General features: G+C 39.5%; 1 protein-coding gene across 5 annotated transcripts in view; it reads left to right on the top strand.

Moving 5' to 3' along the window:
* The window catches only part of LOC110957047 (myocyte-specific enhancer factor 2C-like), a 45,157-nt gene extending 26,110 nt beyond the window's left edge, over positions 1 to 19,047 (top strand). For 2 of the 5 annotated variants that reach the window (XM_022202865.2, XM_051938769.1), the window contains 8 exons: positions 6,283 to 6,426; positions 6,509 to 6,695; positions 6,823 to 6,867; positions 7,397 to 7,560; positions 7,656 to 7,679; positions 8,324 to 8,453; positions 8,547 to 8,670; positions 12,422 to 19,047. In XM_022202865.2, the coding sequence (XP_022058557.1) occupies positions 6,283 to 6,426; positions 6,509 to 6,695; positions 6,823 to 6,867; positions 7,397 to 7,560; positions 7,656 to 7,679; positions 8,324 to 8,453; positions 8,547 to 8,670; positions 12,422 to 12,770 (1,167 nt within the window). In that variant the 3' untranslated portion in view covers positions 12,771 to 19,047. The remainder of the gene's footprint in view (positions 1 to 6,282; positions 6,427 to 6,508; positions 6,696 to 6,822; positions 6,868 to 7,396; positions 7,561 to 7,655; positions 7,680 to 8,323; positions 8,454 to 8,546; positions 8,671 to 12,421) is intronic. The other 3 variants (XM_022202866.2, XM_022202867.2, XM_022202869.2) reach the window with 3 other exon arrangements.
* Positions 19,048 to 19,578: the final 531 nt, after the last annotated feature.

The following is a 19,578-nucleotide window of genomic DNA, read 5'->3' as shown; positions in this document are numbered from 1 at the left end:
TCTTGCTCATAACAACCAATTTTTCTTCACTTGTGGAGGAGTGCAACAGGGAAAAAGTGAGTTGGATGGGAGTTGGATGATAGTACGCCCACATAGCTGTGAAAAGGCCAAAGAAATATCTGCCAGACAGGAATTCAGTAGAAGAGAGGCTCCTTTGTTTTGGTCATCTTTTTTTTGTTCTCATGTGGCGGGTTGGCATCGGCTTGTTTGTGTGTTTTACAGGCTACAGGCCAGATAACTATCGCCGTATTGTGTTGCGCTGATTTCGCCTGGGAACCTTGCTGCTATTTATAAGACGGAGGAGTTCTGCATTCCTCGCTTTTCCTCCGTTAACCTTATTTTTGCTTCAGCCTGCTGTGTGTGTGTGTGTGTGTGTGTGTGTGTGTGTGTGTGTGTGTGTGTGTGTGTGTGTGTGTGTGTGTGTGTGTGTGTGTGTGTGTGTGTGTGTGTGTGTGTGTGTGTGTGTGTGTGTGTGTGTGTGTGTGGTGGCAGCCTTCAGATTAGAAACAGATGAAACTCACATGTGCTCGCAGAGTCAGTCCAGTTCCTTTGTGTTGGCTGAGATCCCTCCCTGCTAAATGGCTGGAAACCGGTAGTGGTCTAAAAATAGCCCAGAACACGGCTAAGAATAGGAATGACGGGCTGTGAGTGTGTGCGACTGTGGTTTGCTGTGAATGACTGAGTGTTTGCGTAGAGCTGTGAGCCGCAGGAGGAAAAGAAAGAAAAGGAAGAGAAGCAACTTCAGACTGAGTAACCCACAACCTCCTCCGCCTCTTCCCTCCTTCCTTTTTCCTTTTCTGACCAGTTTAGTTTGATTCTGCCCATGAGTAAACATGTAAAAACTTGTTCATATAAAATCAGTCTGTCTTTACAAAGTGTTTGTAATAATACAGTTTCAGCAGTACCAGATAAAGCACTCGTATGTTAAGTAAAAGAAGTAACACATTAGCCTAGAGGTGCTTTGTTACAAGTTCAAACTTTACTAAAATAACATTTCTTATTTACAGTGTCCTGCAAAATATGTGAACTCTCTGAACTGCAAGCAGTTTCTGGGTGTTTATCTACTTTTTCCTCCCTGTGGCTTTTTTGTTTCACTGCACTATAAAGTCCTGCACCTCAATGCAAACAGCACAGCCATGGCTGGAAGCTGAGAGAACTCAGAATTGTCTCCTGTGCAGTATGACACAGTTAGAAAGCCCTAATTATATTTTTTTAAGACAGAAAAAAAACTGAACTGCTTTTAATATATATTTGACAAAACTTGGAAGCGATCAGTGTGCACTGGTTCTACTAACACTGAAAGAACATGGTGGCTCTTACATATATGGATGTTTTACTATTTAACTTTTTACAACCACTGCAGTCCTTTTACACACTAATCTGCTTCAGCTGCTGAAAGACATTTCACCATGCAGAATGTGTCTCCACACAACTGTATCCTGTTTCTGAGTCATGCTGCCGTGATTTTATTGATCCAGTTAAGTTTTATTTTCCTCTCAGGCTGTCTTTGTCATCTCCTTTCTTCTATGTGTAAACACTGCCTGCAGTTCATCTGAAAACTCGGTCATGGCTACATTGCTGTTCTGAGGAGTTCTGAATCTATTTATTCATTTATTTTACACAATCCGGCCAAAGTAATGTATATTTTTGTGAATTTATGATCTGAGGAAGTTTGCCGATCAATTGACACTTCACAGACAGGTCATTTAACGACTATAACAAAGTTGAAAATTCATCTGACATTTTGTTGAAATTTATCTTATCTTAATATATCTTTTAACCCTTTAAGCTTCAGTCATTTCCAGCCGTTTTCAGTACAAAAAATCGCTAATATTCTATTTTTAAATAAAAAAAATTCCGAAAAATACGGGGAATATTGGACGTGCATCGGGAGGTGCATTTCCTTGAAAACGACCGATTCGGGGATTTTATACCACTTCAGGACATGTTTTGGACAAAATAGTTTACTGGCTTGTGTCATCTGGATGTAAAAGGTTGGATTATGGCCGTTTTTTGTGGAATCTTTTTTTTTGTGTGTAATAATAAACCCGGAAATGTGAGTCGCGCTGTGTGCGTTGAAGCCGTGTATAGAGAACGGATGGATGAATATTTGTTTTTGTCGGACAAATGTGTTTTTCTCACCCGCTGTGGTAATCGCATCTGAAAGTGGTTTATACCGGCGGATTCATGAGAATCTAAGCTTTCCATCGGTGTATAGTGTTTGTATAATCGCGTTTGCACCCGTCGGACATTCTTGAAATTCCTATGCAAATTAGTAGGTGTACCGCCGGCGGTACACTGAAGCTTAAAGGGTTAAACATGACAATTGCTTTTTGGGTTACTTCGCAAAAGCATCAAGAGCAGAAATTACATGTCCTGCTGTTAAAAATGATTGTAGCCCTTATTATTGACCCTGAATTAGCATCAAACTGCTGCGCAAGACTTTTTAGGAATTCTGTTTGGCATTTACAGCTAAAGAGTAGCTAATGCTTAGGAGTCTATGAACAAAATTTCCTGGAAATGAGCAGGAAAAATGAAGCGTTCCGTCTGTTTCTCAGGTCTCTATGCATAATGTGGGTCTGATAAATGGGAACTTTGGTTGATGTGCAGCCTGAGCAGGAGGTTAACAGTGGGTTGTTGTAAAAGCTGCATGTCATGTTGCCTGGCACACGCTCACCATTAGAGAAACACTGAGAGCATCGTGTGACGTGGATGAGGAGGAGACCACCCACGACAAGGAGAGTGGTGGAAGTAACTGAAGCTGAAAAGAGAAAACAAAATCGATGGAAAGGCACCACAGCGAGGCTGGAGGAGGAGGAGGAAGAGGTCTGGATGAGGATGAGGAGCAGGGAGACTGGTATGATATTATGGCATCCTCCCTCCCCCTCCGCCTCAGCTGTCTCCCCCCTCCCTCTCTGTCTCGACAAGGAGCTGTTCAAACCACCTGCCGCCTCACACACCCACCAAGACATGCTCCTGCTTTGTGGTTAAAAGTAACTGAGAGCCAAATACTCAAGTATTTCCATTTTTCTCCTGCTCTGACACTGTTCTTCTTTTCTTTTTTTTTTACCAAAACATGCCACAGTGACAGTAGCCTCCTAATGTGCTTTATTAGCACAGTAGTTTTGATGACATCAAAATGCAACAAAAGTGCTGTTTTAAAAGCAGTTTTTGAATAATTTACTGTTATTTTGTTAAAATACACATGATAGCTAGTAAAATCACAGATGTTTCAATTAACCGTGAAAACAGGCCAAAACAGCAAATAATGTCCACATCAAACCAAATGCTTCTATGGAGACACTCAAGGATGAACAACCCTATGAGCTCTATGAGGCTGTTTTCAGGCTACTTTCACCACTTTTCCTTTTAAGCATTTGTGCTGGTAATTATACAGACTAGCTATATAACCTGTATTTCATTTTCTGTTCACCAGAGCAGTCTTAGTTATGCAGGTCTTGCAGGACAAACCTTGGAATTTTTTTTTAAATCAGCCCAAATATTAAGGGAAAAGATTGTGAAATTGCAGTTTTTACATGACTCACCATAAAAAAGCTGGCAGGATGGATATCTTGTCGTAACGGTGTTCAGGAGATGGTGAATTTGAACACAAAGCATCTGAGGTTCAATGGTTGAAGGAAAAAGTGGTAGAAAATACCAAAATACAGCAATCACAGCTTTATAGAACCAAATTTGGTGTCTTCAGACATGTTGTTTTGTGTGACTAAAACTCCAGAAATTCTAAATATTCATTACAGATAACCTCCCCTACACAGTTATAAAATATCATAGTCTCAGTATCAAAAATCCACTCCAGTTTATTGTCTGATGTAGGCACAAAGATTTTTCTGCACTGTAAGCCGATGCTTGTTTCTCCGACTCTGTGTGATAAACATTATATCCCATAATACTAATGCCCAAGGTTGGCTATAGAAAAAATCAGGCATTCAACATGGACCATATTTTGGCTTTAGATTATGACACCAGAAATGGATGTAACATTTATGTGGTTGCAGTTTTTTAAAAGAGCTATAATGTGCCTTTCGAACCTGAAAAATTAGTGTTATTTATCACCTGTACTGATGGGGTTATGAAGGCTCCAAAAATGCTGAAGCAAGTAAATGAAAAGTCCAACAGTTCAACCCACCCCTATGTACTTCAAAAATATTCATAGTTTGAAGGCAAGATTTTGCATGGTTTCAATAAATAAACTAAAGTGATTGTATATAAAAAAAAATCCGCTAATTCAGAGGGACATGAGGGGAAGGCTCTGATTGATTTTTCATTGTAAGCTACATGTAACAACAATTTCTAAATATTTTTTCCTTTATATAAAGTCAAATGTACAACATTTCCAATTATTAAATTGAAATGATCTGGATAGTTTAGACTGGTACAGCACATATGGCTAGTCCTTGTAATGTTCAAGTAACACGCTTAACAGTGAAGGTCATCAAAGTACCTTGAAGACTGCAGACTTTGAGTCCATTTTGTTAGTAATACTACAAAACTTTAACTCAGAGTATTTGCTGCTTTAAAGTACACGATCTGATTGCTTTTTCCACCTGGCTACATCACATTTCAATTGAAAGAGGAATGTGTTTGTGTAGTAACACTGTGTACTCTGTGTGTGTTTGAAGAGGGGAAAGTAGGCTAGCGGATTCGCTCTTATGTTTTAATAGAGCAGCCAGATTGACAGATTGCGAGGGAGGGATGGGAGTGACGAGGAACTCTGCGGCGCACAGGAGCAAAAAATAGCCTTCTACGGCCATCCCTCAGGCAGCCACGCCAGCATTGGTGGGAGCTGCCTCACCCTCCTCCCCTCTAAAGCAAAACAGGTGGACATGACTGGGATGAGTGGGATAGCTGTGCTGGTCCGGCCGCCGAGTGATAGCGCCGACGTTGTGCAGTGACAGACGGGACTAATGGGCTGTGAAGTGCTGAAGCAGGCTACTGAGAGCCAAACCGCATACTGTACAACACACACACACACACACACACCGCCACCATCATCTGATACCTGAGTGAGAGACGATTTCACAACACTGACTGTTTGAGTCACACACACGACACATGTGACCAGTCTGATTCTCCTTTTTGCACATGAAAAGAACAAAAAGTCAGAGGAACATGGCTGACTTTCTGTTCTTCTGATTGAACTTTATTGAAACTAACTTGTCAGGCCCAGTTGTGGTGTGTCTGACTAACTTCTGGTATGTGGAGTGTCTGTGGCGGATCCCTGCTCAGATGGCGCCCTCCCGTGGTTGACGGCGCTTTTTTTGTTTAACCCTCTGAACTCCAAGCAGTCTCTGTGTGTGTTTCATTTGGTCCTGTCACATTTTTGCTCATTATTTGCTGCAAAATAACTTCCTACACCTCTGTGGAAGCAGCCCAACCATGGCTAGAAGTAGAGAGAACTAGAAATATCCTTTGGGCAGTATAGTATAGTCAAAATGCCATAATTAATTTAAAAAAAGAAAGAAAAAAAAGAAAAAATGCATTTCTTTAATTATTTATTTTTGCAAAAATGTAGACAAACCTGGAATCAACCTCAAATCAAATTCTGGCCCCACATACTATATACATACTACATATTTACCTATTTACATTTTTACATATAAAAAATTTTTCAGACAACTCTGTACATCAGCTCTGTAAATATATTTCACCACGCTGAATGTAATGTCCAACAACCTGCTGACGACTTTCTCCTCTATATACCATTGTTGAGCCATGTTGTATCTATTTATGTAGAGTTTTATTTCTAGAGTATTTGTAGAGCTTTATTTTTTAGAGTTTTCTGTTTTATTTTCAGTCCTGAAAATTTCTTGTGTCTATCTCCTGTAATTATGATGTTATGAAGGCTTAAAAATGCTGGAAACAGTAAATTTAAAAGCTATGAAATTCAGCCCGCTGATATGTAATTCAAGTACCTGTAATTGGTGTCAAAGTAATATTTTGCATGGTTTTATTTCAACTATTAAAGTTGTTGTACATAATAAACATGAGATTTTTAAGTGGTCAGATGAGAACTTTTTCATAGATTTGGTTGTTTTTATTTAGAACTGTTAGAGTTTGTGTTTTTTAACAGAGATTTTTTTTACTATAAATGTTTATCCATTCTTGATTAATAATTACTCCATTTCAGCTCTAAAAAGACAACATATCAGTCGCCTCCTACTCGTTATTTCTTCACAAGTGAAATTATGAAGCAAACATCAGTAAAACAGAAATTATATTCTGTAACTCATCCAGATATGTCTGTTATGTTCTTCTTACCAGACGCTGCGTAAGAAGGGTTTAAACGGCTGCGACAGCCCCGACATCGAGGCCGACGACTCTGCTGGCCAGAGCCCAGAGTCAGACGACAAGTATCGCAAAATCAACGAAGACATCGACCTGATGATCAACAGACAGAGAATCTGTGTAAGTTCACCTCTGCTCTGTTAATGATGTGTAATTTGGCTGCAGCGTGTTGTCGACTCATCAAGTCCTAATGTTGGTCCAGCAGGGTCTGCCTCCATCCAGCTACGACATGGGAGTGTCCCTCCCTGGCAGCAACCCTGGTGGGCTGCTATACTCCCACCAGGGCATGGGGGGTGGTCTGGGTAACCACAACCTGCTGCCCATGTCACACTCCTCTCTGCAGAGAAACAGCCTGTCCCCTCAGCGGCCCTCCAGCACTGGGAATGCAGGTACATGACCTTCATCATATCTACTAAATACTGACTGCAAACTCTTATTTTACATTTAGTATTTTTAATTTATTGACATTATATTTGAACTTTGGTGCCAGTAGGTGACTTTGTGTGTTTTCTGCAGGTCTGATGGGTTCAGATTTGCATGGCACTGTTGTCTCCAATGTTGGTAAGGCTTAACTTTGTTATTTTCTTCCAATCAGCAAATTAGACAATTACAGACCTGTGATATGTTTTATTATTTAGCAGAAAAAGTAATAAAAATTCCATCTTACAACTTTTATTTGAATTTCATTATTATTACTTTATTATTGTAATGAGAGCATAAATTCTGGGATAAGACAGATTTATAAATTAAATAAAATATGAGGAGAGTAATCAAAAATCAGAAAACCAAAAGACATGGAAGCTTGATGAAATCAAATAAGTCACTGTCATTTATTAACAAACATTAAGCAAAAGTGCTTTCTAACAGAGAAATAAAAGTAATGTTACCAATTGACCTGCATATTTTGAATATTGAGGTTAAGACCCTACAATAATATTTATTATCATATTTCTGTGACTATAGGCTCCAGCACCCCCCGCGACCCTAGTGAGGATAAAGCGGTGTATAGAGGATGGATGGATGGATATTTCTGTGACTAATTCCAGGGTCTTTTGTGGTCGTTTATAATGAAAGCTTTGTATCTCTGCAGGAAACGGCAGCTACAACCACTGCAGCTCCCCTGGTCTGCTGTCTCCAGCAGCAGTTTCCAAGAACATGCAGGACAAGAGTCCTCCTTCGATGAGCATGAGCCGCAAACCAGACCTGCGAACACTGATGCCGCCCTCCAACAAGTGCAACAACATGCCAACTGTTGTGAGTGTTTCTCTCAAATTCTACTTTATTTTATTTCATGTGTGTTACTCAGCACAGAGACTAATTTTAGTTTGTGCTTTAACGCTGCCCTGCAGTGTGAGGACTTTGACCTCATGTTGGTAAGTAGATGTCAGATTTCACTCTCAGGTATGTTGTGCTGAACAGGGAAGCTGTACTGGTCAGATACTGACACAGAATCAGTTTAAGCTTTTTCTGCAGCAGCGTCTCCTGTTGTGTGGACACCAGAGTCTGTATGTGGAAAAATAGCTAACAATAATTAACTGTGTCAAACAAATAAAGCTCCCAGAACAATTAGCAACTTAAATGCTACAAATATGTAAAACTGGATGTTTATGAAAGCTGCTGTTGTTTTCCAGTTATATTCTCACCCCCTGCCAGAGGCCATTTAAATTCTTCTGTAACCACCAAAATCCACGCAGAATTTGTATCAGTTAAACATTTAATCAAATAAGGAGTGGTGCAACCATCACTCCTGTGTTCTAATGCTACATTGTGTTAGCTAATGGTGTTGAAAGGCTAACTGATGAGTAGGAAACCCTTGTGTAATTACTGTATGTTAGCACATGAATAAAAGTGTGAGTTTTTATAGAAAAGAGGAAATTGTCTGGGTGACCCCAAACTTTTGAACTATAATGTATATACTGAAGGTTTTAAAACTAGATTTTATCCCAGAGCTTTCTCTAAGACATAGCTAGATAATTGGTGCATGCATATGTGTGACAGATTCTTTCTGTCCTTGCAGAACCAGAGAATAAATCACTCCCAGACCGCTCAGACGCTGTCCACTCCTGCAGTCTCCCTCTCTGCTGCCACGCTGCCTGGTCAGGGGATGGGCGGGTATCCTTCTGCACTCTCCTCCTCTTACGGCACAGGTGATTATGACAAAACATTATCACTGTTCAGCAACAGACCGGAGGCTGCCTCATGTAGGATGGAATACCTGCAACTGTCTGGTTCATTCCCAGAGTTCTCCCTCGGCACCGACCTGTCCTCTCTGTCTGGGTTCGGAGGTTCTGGTCTTGGATCCGTGACAAACTGGCAGCAGCAGCAGATACAGAATCTACAGCATTCAGCACTTGGACACATGGGGTGAGCAGCTGTTTAATATCTCATCAGGTCTCAGAACCCATTATAGCCCACTGTGAACAAACACCAGACCTCCTCTACACTGACATTTTCTCAATATTTAAAGATTTTACAAGTCAAATAATTATCTAAAAATAAAAACCATTGGTAATGAAAATAATCTGAAGTTGCGGCCAGTAGTTCAATCATATATTAAAATGTTATTCACATTTTCAGTTAGTGAATGAAGCTTTGGGCAGGTTGAGGCCCCAAACTTTTTCAAGCATGGAGCGTCACAAAATCTCCTTACTTTCTGCCATAACCACTTTATGTATCGTGCACCATCGATTCTCGGCTGAACCTGCATGACGACACAGAAAATGTGATATCTGGCCAAATTTTTTGATGGTCGGGGATTACGATTACACTGTGCGCTACGTGATAAATTGTCCAAGTGTAAAGCTAAAAGGGAATTCAGTGACACTGTGAGAGGAAACTAATAGTATATGAGAACATGAAATATGCTTAAAATTGAATGGTACACCTTCTCAAAAAGTCTACTGCAAAGAATGATGTAATCATGTGGGCAGACATCACTCTGTCTGTGTCACCATGTCGTAGGACGTATTGTTCAAAGTGGCTGCCGCAAAACATTTTGTCTTTTAAAATTCTCAGAGCCCCCAAAACTGTACAAGTGTATCAGTGTTCATGCTTTTATGAAAAATGAAGACATTACCTCAGATTAGGCACAAATGACTCAGATTACCGTAATTTGTTTACTGACATAAAAACTGTGAAAAACTAGAAAAGCACTCAGAGCGCAGTACTCTGCCAAGGCTGCTCATTCCCCCATATGGCATTGTTAGAAATGCAGCTTTTTCTCTCTCTTTTTTTTTTTAGAACTGCAGCATTTGTTTATTTGTTATTAATGATCAGAAATCACAGCAACATAGAATGTGGTCATTTAATATAGATGTTCCCACAAACAAAATGACCTTACGCTGAGCACAGGTGTGTGTTATACACCTCCTGTCAAAATTTTTGAGACAGGTTCTCATTCATTTAAATCAGAACCCGTCTCAAAACTTTTGACAGGAGGTGTACATGTGTACGTTATGTATGGATATCGAATCGAGTCACCTAAATATGTAGCCGGCTGCTATAATTGATGGAACTCGGAAACACTCCCACAATTTAATCAATTGTTCCTTGTATCATTTCCAATGGATAAGTCCTGATAAGTCCGCAGTGGTCAATTTGTAGTAGGATCACAATCGTGATCATCAGCAGGCAGCTGACGTAGTGTTCACTTGTAGTCATAGTTACAGTGACGCTGCCTTGCAATGATACCGAAATCCTTCACAAATCTGTGGATCCAGACTATCAGCAGCATCACTGCCAAAATGTAATCACTTGGTCTTTGTGCCGTTTCTGACCTTCCCTGAAAATTTCATCTAAATCTGTGAATCACTTTTTGAGTAATGTTGCAAACAGACAGACGGACAAACAGACGGACAAAAGTATGTCGATCGTTACATAACTGCACTGCGTTCCTTGGTGGAGTAATAAGCGCAAACAGCATATATTCTAATGGACTGCTTATACACACGTGGACAAAATTGTTGGTACCCCTCAGTTAAAGAAGGAAAAACCCACAATTCTCACTGAAATCACTTGAAACTCACAAAAGTAACAATAAATAAACATTTATTGAAAATTAAATAATCAAAAACAGCCATTACTTTTGAATTGTTGATTAACATAATTATTTAAAAAAACAAACTAATGAAACAGGCCTGGACAAAAATGATGGTACCTCTATAAAAGATTGAAAACTATTTGACCAGAGTGACATGATTAACTCAGGTGTGTCATTTAATTGACATCACAGGTGTTTCCAAACTCATAATCAGTCAGTCTGCCTATTTAAAGGGAGACAAGTAGTCACCCTGCTGTTTGGTGAAAAGGTGTGTACCACACTGAACATGGACAACAGAAAGCGAAGGAGAGAATTGTCCCAGGACATCCGAAAAAAAATTATAGACAAACATCTTAAAGGTAAAGGCTATAAGACCATCTCTAAACAGCTTGAAGTTCCTGTGACAACAGTGGCTCATATTATTCAGAAGTTCAAGACCCACGGGACAGTAGCCAACCTCCCTGGACGTGGCCGCAAGAGGAAAATTGATGACAAATTGAAGAGACGGATCGTTGGAATTGTATCCAAAGAGCCCAGAGCAACCTCCAAAGAAATTAAAGGTGAACTCCAAGGCCAAGGTACATCAGTGTCAGATCGCACCATTCGTCGTTGTTTGAGCCAAAGTGGACTTCATGGGAGACGACCAAGGAGGACACCACTGTTGAAAAAAACTCATAAAAAAGCGAGACTGGAATTTGCAAAAATGCATGTTGACAAGCCACAAAGCTTCTGGGAGAATGTCCTTTGGACAGATGAGACCAAACTGGAGCTTTTTGGTAAGGCACATCAACTCTATGTTCATAGACTCAAAAACCAAGCATACGAAGAAAAGAACACTGTCCCTACGGTGAAACATGGAGGAGGCTCAGTAATGTTTTGGGGCTGCTTTGCTGCATCTGGCACAGGGTGTCTTGAAAGTGTGCAAGGTACGATGAAATCTGAAGACTATCAAGGCATTCTGGAGAGAAATGTGCTGCCTAGTGTCAGAAAGCTTGGTCTCAGTCGCAGGTCATGGGTCTTCCAACAGGACAACGATCCAAAACACACAGCCAAAAACACCCAAGAATGGCTGAGAGAAAAGCGTTGGACTATTCTAAAGTGGCCTTCTATGAGCCCAGATCTGAATCCCATTGAACATATGTGGAAGGAGCTGAAACATGCCATTTGGAGAAGACACCCATCAAACCTGAGACAACTGGAGCTGTTTGCTCATGAGGAGTGGGCCAAAATACCTGTTGACAGCTGCAGAACGCTCATTGACAAATACAGAAATCGTTTAATTGCAGTGATTGCCTCAAAAGGTTGTGCAACAAAATATTAAGTTATGGGTACCATCATTTTTGTCCAGCCCTGTTTCATTAGTTTGTTTTTTTAAATAATTATGTTAATCAACAATTCAAAAGTAATGGCTGATTTTGATTATTTAATTTTCAATACATTTTTATTTATTGTTACTTTTGTGAGTTTCAAGTGATTTCAGTGAGAATTGTGGGTTTTTCCTTCTTTAACTGAGGGGTACCAACAATTTTGTCCACGTGTGTATCTAATAGTAGGACTGATTTTGATACAGATGATTAGATCTTTTGTCTACATGAGAAATATCGTCACCATCCACTATATTTTGGACATCAGCTCTGCCGTACTTTTACTCAAACATCAAAAATGTGATGACTATACTGGATGTACTGGACTGCATGACATTTAGAAATGTCTTTAATATTTAATCTCATACATAATGCAGGCAGAATTTTAGGAAGACATTTCATTAATTCAGTCCAGCTCACTACCTAATTTGACTTTAGTAGTGAGAGGGGAGTCATCACCTTTTAGAACAATTGCATGTTTGGATTACAGAGATGTACCTATTAAAGTGGCTGGTGAATACATTTCTGTAGCGTCACAATAGTTTGAGGAGAATTGTCAAGTTTGTAAGAAATCCTTCGTTCTCCTCCTCTTCTGTACCTGGAGGGAGCAGTAATACCTGATAAGTGGTGCCGTATATCAGTTCTCTCTGTTAAGAATGTGAATTCGATTTACATTTTTTCGACATTCCCACAATTTGCTCTCATTTTACAGGAACTTGTGCCAGAACTCAAATCTGAACCTACCTTCCAGCCATCAGAACCTCCACATCAAGTCTGAGCCAGCGTCCCCTCCCAGAGACCGGTGTGTGGGCATGATGGGTGCAGGACTTGGAGGAGGCGTCACCACGGCCGGATACTCCACCGGTGGCAGGGGTCCCCATGAACCAGGCCGCTCCCCCGGTGACAGCGCGTCCAGCTGTGGAAGCTCGTACGAAGGCAGCGAAGACCGCGATGATCATCACGGGAACGACACCTTCCTCCTCCGACCTTTGCCTAATCAGGAGGAGCGCCACAGCCCGTCGGTCAAACGGATGAGGTTATCGGAGGGTTGGGCGACATGATGGGAGCCAGTCTGCAACCAGAAGGGAGGGAAATGTTAGTAAAGTTACCTTATAGTGTTATTATTATTATTATTATTATTATTATTAATATCATATTCTTGTACTGAGTGGGTGTGCTATATGTGTAATGGTAACATGTAAATTGGGAGGGGGGCTGTTTTGTATGGATACAGTGATGCTCTGCTGTATTTACATGTACTGTAGGTAGACTTCACACTAGAGGAACGACTTTTGGAGATTACTGCCGGTGTACAAAACTTGTAAGAAATTTGTTCTAAAGTTTGACTTGTATGTCAAAAAATTCTCAGTTCACAGGTAGATTTGGGAGCTTTATCTTGTCATGGTGTGGGAAACAGGCAGTCAAGTGATAACTGTCAGTCACAAAGTACAATTTAAATAGAAATTGTAGTGTGTATCACTAAACATACTGAACTAAAATGGAAAGACACATAAGTCTCTCAGCAGATCATAGATTCTGTAACAACCAAAGCGAAAAATAATGCAGATATTTTTATAATCGGTTTGAGTCTTTTTTTTAAACAAAAAAATGTCTGAATTCATTGATTCCACCCACTTAATTTCAAACTTGCTTAGTTTATTTTCGTCTCTACCAAAAGAAACAAAAATTGAAGTGGGACATACAAGCAGATTAAAAAAACAGAGATGCCGTTTGATTTATGCGACCAACATACCCTACCTCAAAATTTCTAGAATTATGAAGTTTGCTACAATCTATGTCAAATTGTCATAATACCTGAGCTGAAATCCTAAAATTTTCAAATGTTTTCATTTGAAAAATGACTTAAAACTTCAATCAGACAGCTGCTGACTAATTCTCTGACAATTAAATTAATCAATAGATTATTTGTTCAGGTCAAAATTGAGTCTTTTTTTGTTAAAGCTCTTAAATTCTTATAAGCTTAATTCATAAATAGCTTTACCTGTTTGATAAATGCAGTGGAGTGAAAAGTCCGATATAGAAATTAAATTATTTGCAAAAAACGTCACGTTCAGCTTTTTCATTTAAAGTTCCTCCTTTGTGTTGAGTGTTTTGATCTATGAGTGAAGCTTTAGACGAATTCTTACAAGTTTTCCACAAACACTACCTGTCCAGGATCAGATCGGCATGTACTGAAGCGGCTGGAGGGTTCATCGGTGTACATGTATTTGCTTGTTTTGTGTGTGTGTGTGTGTTGGGGCAGGGAATATGAGTAAATAACACGTATGTAAAACGCACATTCGAATATGTGCACATGTATGCAAACTAACAAAAAAGGTGAAAGTGAAGAAGTCTGGTACTCTGAACGATGAAGCTACTGGTGAGTTTATTGTCATGTGAGAGCAGTCCACTGCTCCACATGCAGCGTTGCAGGTTCAACATGTGTGCACATAGAGACGCAGTGAAACACGGAAATCAAGTGTGGCAAAATGAAACAGGTGGAAAAAGAGTGTCTGAGTAAGTGATGGAAGAGAAGGTGATGGAGGAATTGTGACTGAGGAGGGTTTAGTGAGACTAAAAGGAAAGTGATTGTGCAACAGGTTGCATAGTAAAGAAGCTTCAGGCTAATTTCACTTGATGTGAAGATGCTTATCAGAGTTAGTGAATATTTTTCAGAGCCGAGTTAGAAAAAGTGAGAATTGCGGCGAATACAATCCAGATACACAAAACTGTAGAAGCAATAAAGCTGCGAGAATTCAATCTTACAAGAAACTGAGTTGTTAAAATTACCCACTACTAATAATTTCATTTTTGGAAATCTCGTTTTTAAATTCACAAAAATTCAATGGGAGATTTTTTTTAATTGAAAAAAACAAATGAAATCACTTATAGCAGGGGTGTCAAACTCATCTTAGTTCAGGGACCACATTCAGCCCAATTTCATCTCCAGTGGGCAGTAAAATCACAGCATCATGACCTATAAATAACAACAACTCCAATTTTTTGCTTTTAGTGCAAAACAGTACGTTCTGAAAATATTCACATTTAATCAACTATCTTTTTACAAAACACTATGAACAACCCTGAAAATAAATTCACTTTTTACAGCATTATGCCTCAGTTTATCATTTACACATTACAACTTACAGATCAGAGAATGTCTACAAGGGCACAAAACATTTAGTCACAGGTATGTGGAACTGAACAATGTAGTATTTTACTTAAAAAAAAAACATAATCAAGACAAGAGTAAGAAACAATATTGCAAAAATGATATATGAAATGATAAAAGTGAGAAACAAAATGACAAAAATTGAGACAAAAAAGTTACAAAGTGACAAATATCTCCTCTCCAAACTGATGGAGAAGCTTGTTTTTTTCACAGCTTCTGTCTCACTTTAATTCCAATGGTATTGTGGACAAATTTCAATCAGGCTTCAGGTCGAGACATAGCACCGAGTCTGCACTGTTGAGGGTCCATAATGACATCTTGGCAGCTCTGGACAACAGAAGTTCTGTCGTCTTGGTGTTGCTAGATCTAACCGCTGCATTTGATACTGTGGATCATACCATCCTCATTTCCCGATTTCAACACACTGTAGGCCTGCAAGGGTTCGGTTCTCAGCTGGTTCTCCTCATATCTCTCAAACAGGTCCTTTGCAGTACATATAAATGAGTTTGCCTCTTCTGTTGCTCCTCTCTTGTCTGGAGTGCCTCAAGGCTCCATTCTTGGTCCCATTCTGTTTTCACTATATATGTTGCCACTTGGTCAACTCATCTCCAGTCACAACATCCAATTTCATTTCTACGCTGATGATATCCAAATCTATCTTCCAGTTATCCACAATGATCACTCTGTGCTAGACCCTCTTAATAACTGTCTCCACTCTGTCAAACAGTGGTTATCCCAGAACTTCCTCCATTTTAATGAGGAAAAGACTGATTACATTCTCTTCAGTCCTGACCCAACCCGTAGTTCCCCTGATTTTGGTTCATTCACACCACAATTTGCTTCTGCTGTGAGGAATCTGGGTGTAATTTTTGACGAGGGACTTAACTTTGAGAAGCAGATTAGTTAAATGTAAGGGCGAGCTTTTTCCAACTAAGGCTCCTGAGCAGAGTTAAGCCATTCCTGTCCTGGGCAGATTTGGAAAAGGCTGCTCGTCAGCTCAAGGCTTGACTATTGTAATGCCCTTTACGCTGGACTTAATCACTCACTCCTCCATAAACTTCAGTTGGTTCAAAACGCAACAGCACGTCTCATCTCCAACTCCTCAAAATACTCACACATCACTCCAGTCCTTCAAGCGCTCCACTGGCTTCCGGTGCACTTTCGAGTCCAGTACAAGGTCCTGTTGTTCGTGTTTATGGCCATAAACAGGCGTGCCCCCGCCTACATCTCAGAGCTGTTGGCAATTTACCAACCTGCCAGGACAATACGCTCGTCTAGCCTCACCTCCTTGGTTGATATAGAAGATATAGAAAGTTTGGTGACCGCTCTTTTGCCGTTCTTGGCCCCAAGCTCTGGAACTCTCTTCCATTGCACTTACAGTCCATTTCTGAACTAAATGTTTTTAAATGTCATCTGAAAACGCACTTGTTCTGTGTAGCGTTTGATGCTTGGCTCCTTTTAGAACTGTGTATTTCTTATAATGCTTTTACTTATTTATTTTATTTTACTCTGTTAAGCGCCTTGTGCTCCTTTTGGCGGTTGGAAGGCGCTTTATAAATAAAATTTGATTGATTGATTGAAAAAAATTAACAAACGACACAAACGAGACAAATGACAAAAGCGTAAAACCAAACGACAAACCATGCACAAAACAATGAATAAAGCAAAACTCAGAATGACTAAAATGAGACAAAAAACACAAGCAAGACAAAAAGGAAACACAAAAATGAGAAAACAAAATGGCAAACGTGAGACAAACGATAAAAGTCAGATAAAAAAAGACAAAAACAACAAGAAGGGGACAAAATTATTTTTTTTAATTGGAAACAAAATGACAAAAGAACAATGAGCAATGCAGTATGATTGTTTCATGATCAAAACAACTTGTTATGGTCTAAAAATTATTTTAAATTTATAGTTTTACAAATTTACAAATTGCTGTTAATGTCTTCTCTGTAATTTTTACAAAGTCGGACTGGACCCTCTGGTGGGCCACTTTTGGCCCGTGGGCCGCGTGTTTGACACCCTTGACCTATAGTCACATCATTTTATTTCAGATGGGTATGTTCTACTATGAAGTATTCTGTAGTGGCTGCATTTCACAACTTGGTTTCCAGATAATTTAAAACAACGAGTCTGGCCTTTATGTGCTTCCATACAATGAAGTGGCGTGATGAAGACGTCCTTGTTAAGCACAGACTCTGTTATCTTGTACTGATAGTTTGCAGGATTTTTCAGATCAGAATGAGGATCCTAAAAGCCATAAACTGATGGGATGGTGATGCTTTGCTGCACAAAGTTCATAGTGTCGGGTTTTCCAAACGGAACTTTAGTCCTTCCTTGTTATATCAAATCGATATATCTGGATGTCTGCAGTTCTATTTATTAACAGTTCTATAAAGAGCAGCATTCAGTTTTCTATTAGACATTCAGGGAGATTTTACATTTAGCTCAATGTTAGTGATTAAATTCCCTTCTAAAGCCTGTCTGCTGTTCAGCTGGTGTTGGACGCAACATGATCTCACAGCAACAGTCTCTCCAAGCACAGCCTCGCTCATCAAATACATTTGCAATGGTGGAACAAGTAGTCATTTACTAACGCTGCAGTGTCTTGCATTTAAAGTCCTGCTGAGGCATTTTCAGCAAAATATACTTTAAAGTAGTCAGAGTGCAGCAAAATGTTCGCTGTGACTCAGTCGTAGCATATTTTTGTGCCCATTTTGAATTATCAGTAGAAGAAGTAAATGGAAATTGCAAGACTTTAAAAATGTTCATTTGTTATTTAGTATCGGCCAACACTGACACTATTTTCCCAGATAATGCACACTCAAGTTGTCCCTGTAGTACCTGGCTGCATCACCAGATGGAGCAGTGGTGTCGTATGTGGTAATGCTTCATCACGTTTTAAATCTGTTGCAGGGTGAATATTGAACTGAAGCTCTACTTTAAAAAAAGAAAAAAAGTCACAAATTAGATCTCAGTACCTGTCAAAAATGTTGATGTTTACCCCAAATCATTCAACCCTAATTTGAAGGCGCATGAAACACAGCACTACACAAATTGTGTTTTACAAGCTAATTATACATGGTTTGTTGTAAAGTAACAGCTGTTAAACAATTTTAAATAAATAAAAAGGAGAATATTTCAATTATTTTAGCAGATTTAGCTCAAAGTCCTAATTGTTGGGAAGCCCTGGTTTAATCTTAATTTGATAATCCTATGTTTGAAGGTGCAAAACTATACAAATACCTTCGAACTGTAGTAGAGTAGAATAAATGTGCTTTCCACCACTGCATATGAGTGGACATGACTTAGTTTGTGTGAATCATTCATCAGCTGTTTCCAACACCAGCTGCAGTCAGAGACTGAGCAGATGAGCTGAAGGCCTGCTGAGCAAAATCCACGTAGTTTTTTGTAATTTCTGAAGCAGCAGATGTGGCTGAGGGTTGTTCACATTTGAATATTTTGGTTTTAAAACTGTATATTTGGAGCTTGAACCCTTGACCACTGTCTGCTGTAAGTAAATTCAGATCCCTGTAGCTGTTCTAGTGTGAGCGGCCCTGCTGTTTAGTCACAAGGTGTGCTAAGAAGGGCAGAGCCCAGAGGTGTTTTCTCCCACACCCCTTTTCTTTTCAACGAGCTGCTCTTACTGCACCACGCCCGCCTCGTCCACATAACAAGGTCGACTGAAGGATATGAGAGCCAGGAGCTCATCCTCAGGCGGAGGTGAAGCTCACACAAAAGGGAAGCTGGAGTGTAAACTAACACCATGTGGAAAACCCTGTTTATTTGTGTTTTTGATTTGATTCTTTAACTAGTAACTGCCTGGGACTTTGTCAAATCTGTACCTCAAAAGCCCCGATGAAACGTTTTATTTAATTTTATTGTTATTGGCGACATCAGTGAATGTCCTCTGTACTATAACTGTACACTCGGGGCTGTACTCTCCCCTCTTTATGCACTAATGCTTCTAATAACACCAGTTAGGTATTCTAAGAGATTGTTAGCGGCATAAGCTGGCCTTTGTCGCCACTTGGAGACAATGAAAAATAAATCAAGTGCACCTCTGTTGTCGCAGATTATGTACAGCAATCCCTCACTCAGAAATGTGGTAGTATTTGTATTTTGCAGAAAAAAAAATATACATAAAGGCTCTGTTACAAATGTCTCAGTGTGGTTTGTTGTCATTGTCTCTTCAGTTTCATGCTAGATTAGAATTTATTTCAGTTTGTTGGCGGTGTGGCATCAACAAAGTCAGATAATATCAAGCATTTTTTTGTGTTTAAATACTTTAATATATGTAATGAACCACAGGGAATAGATACATAAAGCAGCAACCAAATCAATTCTACATCCACTCCAGGTGTCACAGTCTAAAGCCAAAATCATTTTATTTGTTTGGCACCATTTTTTCTGTAACAAACTTTGAGCATCCATATCGTTGATGCACAGCTGCACCAATTTAATGTCTATGACAAAAAGACATTGAACCAAGCGCTGGCGGCCTGTGGGTTGTGTTTATTTTAATCAGTACACTTTTGTTAAACTTTTAAGGGTCATATCACCATGTAGGACAGGTGCTTGATCAAAACAAGTTATGGCAAATGAAAGGTCTCGTCATCACCTACATTTTGATGCCAGGCTCATCTTCTAGTCATGATTCTGTCTAAGTCAAAAAAAAAAAAAAAATCTAAAAT

This window comes from Acanthochromis polyacanthus, chromosome 18 (assembly GCF_021347895.1).
Source record: "Acanthochromis polyacanthus isolate Apoly-LR-REF ecotype Palm Island chromosome 18, KAUST_Apoly_ChrSc, whole genome shotgun sequence".
Taxonomy (NCBI): Eukaryota; Metazoa; Chordata; class Actinopteri; family Pomacentridae; genus Acanthochromis; species Acanthochromis polyacanthus.
The sequence above is the reverse complement of the archived record's forward strand: the minus strand, read 5'-3'. Positions and strand labels throughout refer to the sequence as shown.